An 11798-nucleotide genomic window follows, 5' to 3' on the forward strand; every position below is an offset into this window, starting at 1 on the left:
AGGACCTATCCACGTCATCTTTTACCCAGAATGCTTTGTGTGTAAATAAAATGGCTCTGTCTGTGTAATATATTTTTAACCTTTTAGTTTAGAAATGATACAAACTAAAGCTACAGTATTTTTACAGTCTTTATTTTACAGTTAAAATTTATGTTTATCAAATAAAGTCTAATGTTACAACTAATCAGGGATCCCTTTAAAGCTGCTGCTTGTTGGCAAACAATGTTTACCTTTCTGAAACGGATCATGGGGTGCACTTTCGCCTTTGACAACGCTGAAATTAAAACAAAAACACAAGTGAGATGAAAAAGTACGATTTCAAAATGCTTTATTTCTTGGTTTTAGCTCGTACCCCAGCAGGTGGGACAGCAGGGCCTCTTTCTTTGTTTGTCGTACCATGTACCTGAAAAAGTGCTTCCACATCTGGCACAATCCCTTCAGAGACACAGTTATTATTATTCTATAAGTGTTCAACAACATGCCAGGATAATGAAGGCTCATCTGTTAAATAACTGAAGTAATAACAGGCTTACAGAATACTGTCTTCTGATCCAAACTCTCCCTTTATTGATGGCAGTGGGAGCGTCCGAGATGACGACGGGGGCGGTAGCCGGATTTTCTCCTCCGCCAGCGACTCCTCAGCGTGAGAGCCCTGCTGATACGCTCCCGTCACATTGTTCGTGTAAACGTTGGTTTGGTTCTGCTGGGAGGTTTTGGGCCCGGGAGTTGGGGTGAGCCTGTGGTAGGAGTCAGGAGTCTCCGCCCCGTCTCCTCTCTCCATCCAACTGGACTCGGAGGAGGAACGCTCTCGGTACTTTCTCTACGGGACAAGAGAACCAGCGTTGGCGTCAGAGAAATCACTAAATGCCACAGGTTATAAATAATAAAGCTCCGGAGTGTGACTCGTTGGTTTCCCACGCTGAAGCTTTTTATTTTTTTTATATATTTAACTTTTAAGTCCACCGAGATTAACATCTCAGTTTCAGTGAAGGCCTGGTCAAAGTGGAACACCATTACAAAATTACAGGCTAAAAATTACAATTAAAATGATTAAAATACAGCAAATAAAGAAGTCAGATTCAACATAAAACAAGTACAAAATCCAGCTTGAGAACAGCAGTTACACTCTTCAGTTATAGACTTTGACAGATTTAAATTTGCACAAAATTACAAAAGGCCAAGCTATTATGAAGATAAGAAGATRGTTCTGTTGCCATCAGAAACACTGAACTGACTGTTTGTATCCTCGGCCCTAGCCTTGAGCTTACTCCATCAGTGCATCTGTTTATCTCCCTGTTCCAGGTAATACACCCAACCATGGCCAAGTGCAGGAGAACAGGCCTACAGACAACCATGGTCAAAACGTTTGTATTTCAGAAACAGACTGGTCACTGTTAAACCAGCAAACTCTCAGCTAAAATTCAGCTGCTGTTCACAGAAAAAAAAAGGGCACAATGAACCACTCTGAAGCCTTTTTTTCTTTGCTCTGTGGGATGACACAAAATTACAAAAGTGATGTAAAAAGACGGTGAAACTTTCTTATTTAAAATGATTTCGGCTACGTTTTATTAAAATGGCTCCATTTTTCCAGTAAAAGTTTGGACAAAATTAAAAATAAAAATCAGTTTGAATTCTTGCATCATGGAAAATCTAATAATTACATTTGTCAAAATGTGACAAAATGTATATTAGATGCCAACACCTGTGTAACTGGTGYTTTTGACAGCTTTGTCAAACAACTTCATACGTTTTTTTATGATGTTTATACCACATCTACGTATGGAGGAACAAAACTGACAAAAAAGGGGCAGAAATACATGAATGGCCCAAAAATAAATAAACTTAAAAATGCACCAATTCRGTTAAATAAGATTTGATAGAGGTGAATGTGGACATGCATTTTGTTTTTGAGTAAAAAAAAAAAAAGACGTGGAACTTCCCCTTATATTTTATAACTGAATTGACCTTCATATTTGCTCAATTTAATTACAAAATATTGGAGAAAGTTCTCCTTTTTTAAATGAACTGGTGCATTTTAAGTATATTTATTTATTAGGTCATTTATACATTTCTGCTTTTATTTTTAATTATGTCAGTTTCTGTCCTCCATACATTTGTGCTACAATTCCAGCAAATACAAATATGAACCTTCAGTTTTATTCCTGTTAAAAAAAAACTGGTCACCTTAGAAACATGTAACATGGTGGTAAAACAGTTGTGAAGCMTGCAGGTGTTCATAAATGTAGCGTCGCTCTGGTGCAACGAGCGAGTGTGGAGCTYCGGCTGAAAAGTGGGTCGTACCTTTACCCTGTTTCGAACTCTCACGGGGGGGGCGTCTCCGTCGTAAAACTTGCCCGACTTATAATCAAAGCTGGTCAAGTCAAGCTGTCCCTGGAGCACCGTGGTCAGTTCTACTCTGCTCCTCACTCGTTCACCACAAGGACTGTGAAGGAGAACAAACGAGACCAGTAAAAATATGACTAATTATGAATGAATCAGCTAATTCACAAATGCCCAGATTTCTCGCCACAACGTAGTAACTAAGAATCTTCAACTGTGATAAAAAAAGAAAGTATTTACATTTTACAGTTACAGGCATGAATTATCATGTTTGAAATTGGTGTAAAACAGCTTAATGTAGATGACATACGTTTCAAATAAAATAAAGGTTTTTTTTTTTTTGTTTTTACCCGAGGTAATACACGTCTTTCTGACCAATGCTTGAGCCCGAGCGTCGAACCACCTCTTTGCGTTTCCAACCTTCTCCGAGCACAGGACAATCCTCCCATCCTTCGTCGGGATGCGATCGCTTGCGGCGATGACTTTGAAGCCTCAAAAATAAACGGAAAAACAAATAAATAATAAACATCTTTCAGGTCATTCAAAACTATCTGCACACRCTCATGGGAACAAAAATGCTTTTGTTTCATTAATATTCAAAATTTATTTTAAAAAACACACAACGGACTCCACGTTATCATTCAACAAACACAGACTAAATAAAAAAAGGCTGTGTGGAAAAACTAACTCCACTCTTAGGATTTAAGAGAGAAAGAGGAGTTTTTACAGTTTGGTGTGAAGCTTGCAGGTGTGTTAGCACCAAAAGGTCCCCTCAYGATTTAACAGCTTATTGACCTTTTTACATTTACTGTGTTGATAGATTGAAGTGTTGTTTTTAAAGAGAGCAGTCTTACTTTTATCTTAAAAAACACACACTTTATCTTATTATCCTGTCACAAAATGCAACGTTTGATCTGCTGACTGAGAACTGTGGGGTTGGAGGTGGAGGCGTTTCTCTGAGCACTGTGGTCTAACCTCGAGGTGAACTTGCAGGGGGATGTTTACTCCTGAGACTGGCAGATGTCTGAAACGTTTCTCCAATTGAAAATAAGAATTAGTACCGCGGCGTGATGGACTACGAATCGTTTGACGTATTTAACTCTTCTCAGAGAGATGAGCAGCAGTAACTGTTTTTAGATCATTGCTAATCAAAAGCCAAACTTCCTGCCGTCATACAGGCGCTCACACTGATGAACACCAGCACCTGGCTGTTACTTTCTCTCTTAAACTCTATTCACACACTCAACCTGTCCATTCTGACTCMGTTTCTGTTGAACAGATGACGACTCAGTGGAACTGCTGTGTTTTTCAGAATAATTTAAAAAAAAAAAACTGATAAAAACATTTCTATTTTGTCCCGATTAATAAAACTGAAAGCACAGAAAGAGGGCGGGACTTATTTTCTACTCCAGAGCTTTGAGTCTGGGCATAAATATTCACAATCCAGTCTGAAGACTACGCTTACAGTGATAGAAATAAAGTAAATAAGTTATTGGTTTGAAGAGACAACATGTCAGACACACAGCRCTGTCACACAACAAGCAGGAGGTCGTCAACCTACATGTATATCTTTTTCATGGCTCTCTCGCTGCCTGCAACGCTCTCGGTTTCYCCTGCCAGGCTTTCGGTGTCGGGGTCATCGTCATCCTCGAGCGGCTCGAACCAGTCCATACCCGGTTCACCAGCAGTAGATTTAACTTCATCTTTGATCTCCGTTGCTGCGGGGTTGTCGTCCTCGGGGTTTGGACTTACACCCGGCGTCTCCTTCGGGTCATCTAAGGGTGCAGGTGCTTCCCCTGCTGTCTCCTGAGTCTCCTTGGCGTTTATGTTGGGTCCGGTGTCTCCCACCACCCCTGGCTCAGTGCCAGGGGGGAGCTGATTCTCAACTCCTTCCTCGTTCATTTCTGCACCGATTTAGCTGGACCAGATCGTCCTCGATTCCCTGCAGAGAGAGGTGATCCTTCCTACAGCTGGACATGCATCCCTGGTCTGRTGTGTTGGTTTGATCCTGGCCTCCTGAGGTCTGGGGGGGTCTGAACCAGAATGCTGTCAGCTGTTCAGTTTTTACAACAAAACCTGGGGGGGAAAAAGAGGAAGTTACTTATTAACAAATACTAAGTATAGCTTGTGCTAGTGTACTCTCAGCCTGGCTTTATAGCGTGGGAGGCAACGAGATTAAACATAAAGCTCCAGTTTCATGGTTTATTAGCCAGCATAGGAATGTTAGCCATTGTTAGCCACTGAAAAAAATGCTAGCGGCACCGGCATCCCTCTTTAAGCTAAAAGCAAAGGTTGTGACTCTTGCTTGCGAAAACATTTACGTTAAAAACACTCAKGTTAGCGATACGCAACACAACAGTGGATGAAAATGAAGACAGAGCATTTACTTGTAACAGGAATGACGTTAGCCGCAGTTAGCTTTAGCGACTGGTGGACCTCTGCACCGAGCCGCTGCCGTAAAAAATGATTAGTGAGCTACGAGGAGCTGTTTTGCCGACACTGCACTGCAAACTTTTCTAGTTACGTGACTCTAGAAAAACACAAACGCCCGTTTTGTTTCTGTTTTWTAGACCTTTGTCTCACTGTCTTCTTAGTAGCAGGTCCCTTTCACTTTACGAAGCAGGGATGGACCTTCTGCCATGCATCTATCAACGGAAACCGATTTGGGGTCAAAGAAGACTGAGCACTCAAGATAAACACCGCCATGCAACATCCCCTTTCGTATCGTTAAGTTCAGCTGAACACTCGTTCTATTCATGAAAATATTTCCACTTACATTTTAGAAGTTTAAAATTATTTATGAGAATCATCATAATCCTGAAATCTATTTTCTCATAAGATTTTCTGGTCTAGTCAGGAAATCTAATAACCTACAACTTCTCATTGATCTGGAGCTTTGTCAAATTTGTAATTTAAAATCAAAGTAGGAAGAGAAACTAGTTTGTTTGCTGCTACAGAAATATGATTTTAACAGAATACTTATGAACAATAAGCTATTTTTAAAGAATTATTGTGACTGCGAAGGGAACAGAACAAAAATGTTGGCAGGCTGGGTTCCATACTTTGGTTTCAAAGCAAAGAAAAAGTTAAACAGAGATTGAAGTTATGTGACAGGGTTGACTGTGGAAAATAGTTAATAAAAGAAAAGAATGAAAACATGTTTGAGTTACCTCATTCTAAACTGTTACCGCTGAAGAAGCCTGCAACCTGCCAGCCTCTCACTCGCTCCCGTCCCCGCGAAATKACGCTGTGTAGCGCCTTCAAAATAAAAGCACGCGAGTTAAAAATGTCAAAATCATGTATTTTTTCCCCTCTGGACGACAGCCCCTAAATTACCTCTTCGTGTTCTGCAGATTCCTTCACTCGTTGATTCAAAATAGGTGCGTGGAGCAGAGAAAAAAACCTGCAGGATGGTGGCCCTCAAAATCAACACACCACAACAACCGGTACAAAGGTGGCAGGGAGGGATTTATCTTGTCCGGTCTACAGGCTCTTTGAGTTGCGTTCAAGAACAAGTCTGACAGGAACACACTCAACATGTTCAGCTCACATGTTGAGTGTGTTCATTTATTAAGAGTTTACAGGTGAGTTTGGCGAATGGGAAGGTTGGTGGGCAAGTTTATTTGGCCAAAAACTTAGCTTATTTGAAAAAGAAAAACATATTTAAAAATAAAAATCAAAATAAGGAGGCACAGAGGTGAAGTGGTTAGAGCGGTCGCCTCACACTGAGGTCACAGTTTCGACTCCCAGGCTGGCGTTTGCATGTTCTTGCTGTGGACTTCTGCATTCAGGAAACAACTGTACACAGATTTCCAAGCTTGTTCAAATAATCTTTTTTTTTTAAGGATTATAAACGTCGACTGTGTGAATATTTGTTCTGGTAGCCTTTTTTAAAAGATTTTGGAATATTTTTTAATATAAAAACAAAGTCTATTAAACGCCTTATAGTAAATGAGGGAACAGTAAAAAGCTGATACAGGAAACTGATTTAAACGCACTTACAGAAAGTAGACACGCTGGAGTAAATGATTGACACACATTCTGTAGCAAGTTGAAGGTTTATTCAGAAAGCCTGYTCAAAATAATATCAAGTTGTTTGCTGACAGTTATTAGGAGAAAAATATATATTATCACTCAAACTTTCAATTTATCGTATTTGAAAATTAGTTTCCATCAAAGAAGTACTTTTCAATGCAAAGGTTTCATCTAAAGGATTATGTACACCGATATCAAGATCCACAAGTGGTGTAGGACCAGGCAGACTACCGATCCTTGTTGCCACGAAGATCAGTGGTCAGAGGGTCGTGTTGGATGGTCTGGTGCAACATGAGAGCGAGCAGACCGGCTCTGTTGGTCATGGCGGTCCTGACGTTCCGTTCTTGTTCAAAAAGCTCATCCAGCTTGTACCACTGTGTGAAAACAGTGAAACCAGGAACAGATCAGTTCTAACTCGTTAAACTAATGTGGTAGCTTTTATACAAACTTCATCAACTGGACATTTTTCTTTATTTCAGTGATCCAAATGAAGAAAAGCTGTGGTCTTTAGGTCCGACTCACCACTCGGACCCGCTCCAAGTCCACTTCAGCTCTCCGGAGCTTCTCCCAGTTGTAATGCTTGTTGCACTTGCGTTTGGAAACTCGACAATAGTCTCCTGTCAGCGCGAACACGTTCTTCACCAGAGGACATCCGCACACCTCGTCTACTGGGACCTGGACACCAGAATGGGGGCGACCGTTAGAAAAATTAAAACGAGAGATGGAAGCAACAGAAACGCCGCTGGGCGTTTGGACCACCGACCTTTGGATCTCTGGAATGTTCTGGACACAACACCTGAAGCCTCTTGCAATACGTTTTGCTTTGGTTGTTGTACACGTCACAGAAGAGCCTTGTGGCGCTGCGGGAAAAAAAAAAACAACTTAATAAAACACCAAACTACGAAAACAAATCAGTTATCTTTGCTCATTTTTAATGGGTTTTCCCTACCCCTCTATTCTTGTTGGATACATGGAACCAAAGGACGTCTGACTCTCATACTGTTAAAAGATTCATAAAAATAATAAAAAATTCAGACAGATGAAGAGTTTTTGCTTGGATCACTGTWAATGATTAGAAAAAGATGAGCCGTTCACCTTAGCGTAGCATCTCTCCATGTGTCTCAGTGCCACCTTTGGATTGATGGGATGACCGCAGGACACACAGAAAATCTGCAGATCCGTGTCCTCGCTGTCTCCTTCGTTCACCTGCGATTGGTTTAAAAATAAAAAGAAACAGTTGCATTATTCCTGCTCTGCATCTGGAAAGGTGAATCGAATGCACGAGGAAGCAGTTTAGAACTAGGCTTGGGCGATATGACCGTACTGTATCAGAATCAGAATACTTTATTGATCCCCGGGGGGGAAATTACAATTATTACAGCAGCAACCGTTCAAATAAGCATTAGAGATAAAATACAAATGGAAAATATTAGAGCACACAAGGAAGAAATAAGCATAAACACTCTGGGGAACTAAATGAACACAGAACAATAAGCATAATTTGGTATTTATACAGTTTAAATAGAAAATAAAGACAGTGATATACTCTAAAAGATAAAAGCATGGCTGATGGAGAGGTCCCATCAGATATCATTAAATGATATAAGAATAGGTGATGATAGTGATATTGCATGTTAGATTAAGGTGTTGTAGATAAATAAATTGCACGTGTATTAAAGTGACAGATGACTTAAGGTTTCACGTGTTTCGGGCAGTTATAGTTTGATTGCCACTGGTAGGAACAACCTCAGTGGTGCATTTAGGAGCATTGGACCTCATGCAAGAACATGTTCTTATTCTTATCCTAAATTTCTCTTACTTTTGTTCGTACAAAAGGGTTTGTACGAACATGTCACGTCAGATTCAACAAACTCTTCTATCTTCAGGAAAAGTGTGTAAATGAGCTGCGTAAATTCCACCTGTTCTATCCAGCTGCTCGTGCACACGAGAGGAGATTAGCATAATCACCACCCCAAAAACACCATATAAGGCTATGTTTCCTGCCTCAGATATCAGAAAGTGTCCATTCATGAAAATGACAGCAAAATGTAAAAAGAAAAAGTTTACAAGTTCAGAGATTGAAGTCTCAGAGATCCAGAAAAKAAAATCTGTCATTTTGAGCAGCATCAGCTGTGGAATAAAAAGAGCTGCTAAAAGTATAAACAACTGTGTTAAATCATTTTCATTTATTCAGAAGACACACCGTCATGCACCGGTTAGGTGCCGTCTGGATAACAGCAGACTGACTGCTGGTAAAATATACGACAGGTCTGGACCACTCGTTAATTTTGTTCGTATCTGAAAAAAATCTTGGATATGAAAACATTGGTGAATGCCACAAATTCTCCTAAATCACTCGTACGCACAACTTAAGAACAAATCTGTGCGTACGAACGGTTCTTGCATGAGGCCCAATGAGTCTTGCACTGAACGTGCTTCTGTGACTCCTGACAGTGTCATAGAGGGCGATAACTGTTGTCCATGATTCCCTGCAGCTTTGCCAGCATCCTCCTCTCAGACACTGGAGTCABAGMGTCCAGCTCTATTCCCACAACATCTCCTGCCTTTCGGATMAGTATATATCTCAGYACTAAAATACAGTGATGGTATTTAAAAATGATGATGGTATATTAACCTTCTGRAGYCTTTAAATTACTCTAGCAGGAAAGATGCGCCTTCATAGACACTCAATTTGTGTCAAATATAGAGGCTTCTAACTAACCAGTTTTAAATTTGTGTTGATAGGCCAAAAAAAAACAGTTATGATAAATAGCATACAACACTTTTTTTTCCAGAACATGGTCGTCCTATTTGATGCTCGATGCAGAAAGAAACAAGGTAGTCTCATAAAATAAACAAAAAAACAACAACAGTTCATTCCACTGTCAGTCTCATCCTCATCCTGACCCACTTTCTGACCAAGACCCAGAGTTATCTAAGTGCCATAAAAAGATTCAAAAGTTGAATGAAGTTTGGCGCCAATGGAGAGACTATGCACCCCACCACCACGCCCTGCCCCGTTAATACCGGATCCCACGGTATTCTCTACAGATAACATGTGGGGATGAAGAAGATCAATACGGCCTCACCTCCTCGTCCTGCTGAACCGCCTGCTGTTTGGCCTTGGCGATGATGCCCTCCAGCTCGTGGAAGCGTCGCTCCATCTCGGTGAGGCGGATGCGGGCGTTCTGCTGCTCCCTGCGGATGCGCTCCAGCTGCTTCTTGCCGTGCTCCTCGGCGATGCACGGGCTCTGCTGCCACTGCTTGATGCGCTGCGGGAGGATCTCATAGATCCGGCTGTCGATCCAAAGGCACAGAAATGAAGCGACCCGTTTCTGACTCTTACATCGCTTTTTTTTTTCTCCTCAGGAGGATCTATAAAAAAAATTACTCCAAGCTTGGAGCTCTTACTTTGCTGCTAGTTTCATGCCGCAGTCCTCAGAGCAGTATTTGGAGTTGAGCCTCGATGCATTCATACAGTTCGGCCCGAGACACTGACGCTTCCCCCCGCTGTCCCGATAATCCCCCCTCTCACTGTGTCGGCTTCTGTCTTTGTGCTTCTGCTTCTGCTTATGGCGGCGAGACTCTTTCTAAATCACGAAGAAGACGATTATCAGACAGGATGTTATGATTTATCATTGTTTTTTCTTTAAAAGGAAAAACTTACTTTCTTGTCAAACTTCTTTTCTCGTCTCTTGACGTGCTTCACCTTTATAGCTTTCTTACGCATGACGGGACTGAAAGCCAGCTCGTCGTCATCGTCACTGGCCCACAGCTGTGAGAGAAAAAAAAACAAACAAAAACAAAAAAACAACGTCATGTATAACTTCTCGATCAAACGTGCATATTTTTAAGATTCACCGTAGAGTTGGTCTACCATGTTGGTGTTAAATCCTGCTGCTTTGTACTGCTGGTACAGATCCAACTCGCTGTCGTAGTCCTCGGAGTACCGCCTCCGTCTGTGGTGGGAATTGTCCCGCCTTTCACGCAGGAAGAGTTCCTCTTCCTTCACGCGCAGCATTTTCTGTTTCAAAAGACAAATTTTGTAGCTAGTTGTTATTCTCTGCAGGTGCCACAGCAAAGTGCGGACACACCGGAGAAAAATATATATTTTTTGTAGTTCTGAACTCATCCATTACTAGGGGTGTAATGAGATCTAGTTGTACGAAATCTGCGATATTAAACTCCCGCGATATCTCTGGTTGAGAGATAACTGTTGTCTCGCTAACAGTGTTGCCAACGATGCCACTTTGTCACGAAAACTAGTGACTTTTTAGACCCTCAAATGACAAATCTAGCGACTTTTCCCAGTGTTTTTGGAGACTTTTATAAGCTTTAGCGACAATCACATTTCTCCTCTTTTCCTCCGCGAGCAGCGAGCGGTGCGGTGAGCCCGCCTGTGAGCCCCTCCCCCTTCCTAAAGCGGTTCGACCAGAGCCCTAGAGAGAGATCTGTTCATAAAGGAAAAAAATAATTACTGATTTCGTTTTTTATTTATGTTGAATTTTTGGTAAGTTTAAATGTCATAGAATAAGTAAAGACATGTAAATATCACAAAGAAAAGGGATAATTACTTATTTTGTTTTAGATTTGTGTTCAGTTTAGGGCTGCAACTAACGATTATTTTAATAATCGATTAATCTGTCAATTACTTTTTTGATTAATCGGCCAAATCATTAAATCACTTAATTACATAAATATAAATTCATTTAATTCCTGTATAAATTAGGGATGCAAGTTATCGATTAATAAATTAATCTGAAGTTGACTTATCTTATAGTGTGACTAATAGTTAATTAATAAGCAGCCATTTTCTTAAAAACCAGAGTTTTCTATTGAATCAAGAGGGTCTTTTCATAAAATGAAGGATTTTTTTAAAATAATATACTAAATTAAAAAAAGAAATACATCATAAATATTTTAACAATTGATTTTGCCAGCCATATTAAACACTGAATGAAAAAAGAGGATTTCTCATCCATTAATAAACTTGGTTAAAGCTATAAAACATAACAAAACAGAAATTAAATAGGTTGCTGAAGGAGGCAAACAGATAAAAAGAATAAATGCTTTTTTAGATGTAAAACTATTATTAATTTGTTATTATAATTAGAGTTTATTTGGATTTAGAGTTTATGATTTTTCTCTAATTTTTTATGTTTTGCTTCTTTCTTGTTGGTTCTGTTTGTGGCTAAAATGACCCAGTAAGCGGTTCTGAAACAGCCCCCCATCCCTCCCCTACTGAGTCAGACCAGGAGTTCTGCTGCATCTTTTTTTTTTAACCTTTGTCCTGAAACTTTTTGCTGTTTATCAAATAACTTTGAGCCTCGGTCAGAAAAAAAAGACGAGGGTTTTATATTTCTGGTCTGAGAGGAGGAAAGAAATGGTGGACTGAGGTCGACTGAGGTACTTTTTTTTTCGCC

At 40.3% G+C, this 11798-nt stretch overlaps 2 protein-coding genes across 6 annotated transcripts in view; both read right to left on the reverse strand.

Moving 5' to 3' along the window:
* Positions 1-5765, reverse strand: part of mbd1b (methyl-CpG binding domain protein 1b) — a 22421-nt gene extending 16656 nt beyond the window's left edge. For 3 of the 5 annotated variants that reach the window (XM_014027252.1, XM_014027253.1, XM_014027249.1), the window contains exons 1-8: positions 5677-5765; positions 5511-5598; positions 3902-4416; positions 2691-2831; positions 2302-2443; positions 534-820; positions 353-435; positions 231-274 (exon numbers count right to left, since the gene is read on the reverse strand). In XM_014027252.1, the coding sequence (XP_013882706.1) occupies positions 231-274; positions 353-435; positions 534-820; positions 2302-2443; positions 2691-2831; positions 3902-4242 (1038 nt within the window). In that variant the 5' untranslated portion in view covers positions 4243-4416; positions 5511-5598; positions 5677-5765. The other 2 variants (XM_014027250.1, XM_014027251.1) reach the window with 2 other exon arrangements.
* A 614-nt stretch (positions 5766-6379) lies between these two features.
* cxxc1b (CXXC finger protein 1b) overlaps positions 6380-11798 on the reverse strand; it is a 7882-nt gene continuing 2463 nt past the window's right edge. The window contains exons 6-14 of the mRNA XM_014027241.1: positions 10253-10399; positions 10043-10150; positions 9787-9965; positions 9465-9672; positions 7471-7581; positions 7325-7374; positions 7139-7235; positions 6898-7050; positions 6380-6749 (exon numbers count right to left, since the gene is read on the reverse strand). Of these exons, the coding sequence (XP_013882695.1) occupies positions 6603-6749; positions 6898-7050; positions 7139-7235; positions 7325-7374; positions 7471-7581; positions 9465-9672; positions 9787-9965; positions 10043-10150; positions 10253-10399 (1200 nt within the window). The 3' untranslated portion in view covers positions 6380-6602. The remainder of the gene's footprint in view (positions 6750-6897; positions 7051-7138; positions 7236-7324; positions 7375-7470; positions 7582-9464; positions 9673-9786; positions 9966-10042; positions 10151-10252; positions 10400-11798) is intronic.

This window comes from Austrofundulus limnaeus, unplaced genomic scaffold, assembly GCF_001266775.1.
Source record: "Austrofundulus limnaeus strain Quisiro unplaced genomic scaffold, Austrofundulus_limnaeus-1.0 Scaffold626, whole genome shotgun sequence".
NCBI classification, from domain to species: domain Eukaryota; kingdom Metazoa; phylum Chordata; class Actinopteri; order Cyprinodontiformes; family Rivulidae; genus Austrofundulus; species Austrofundulus limnaeus.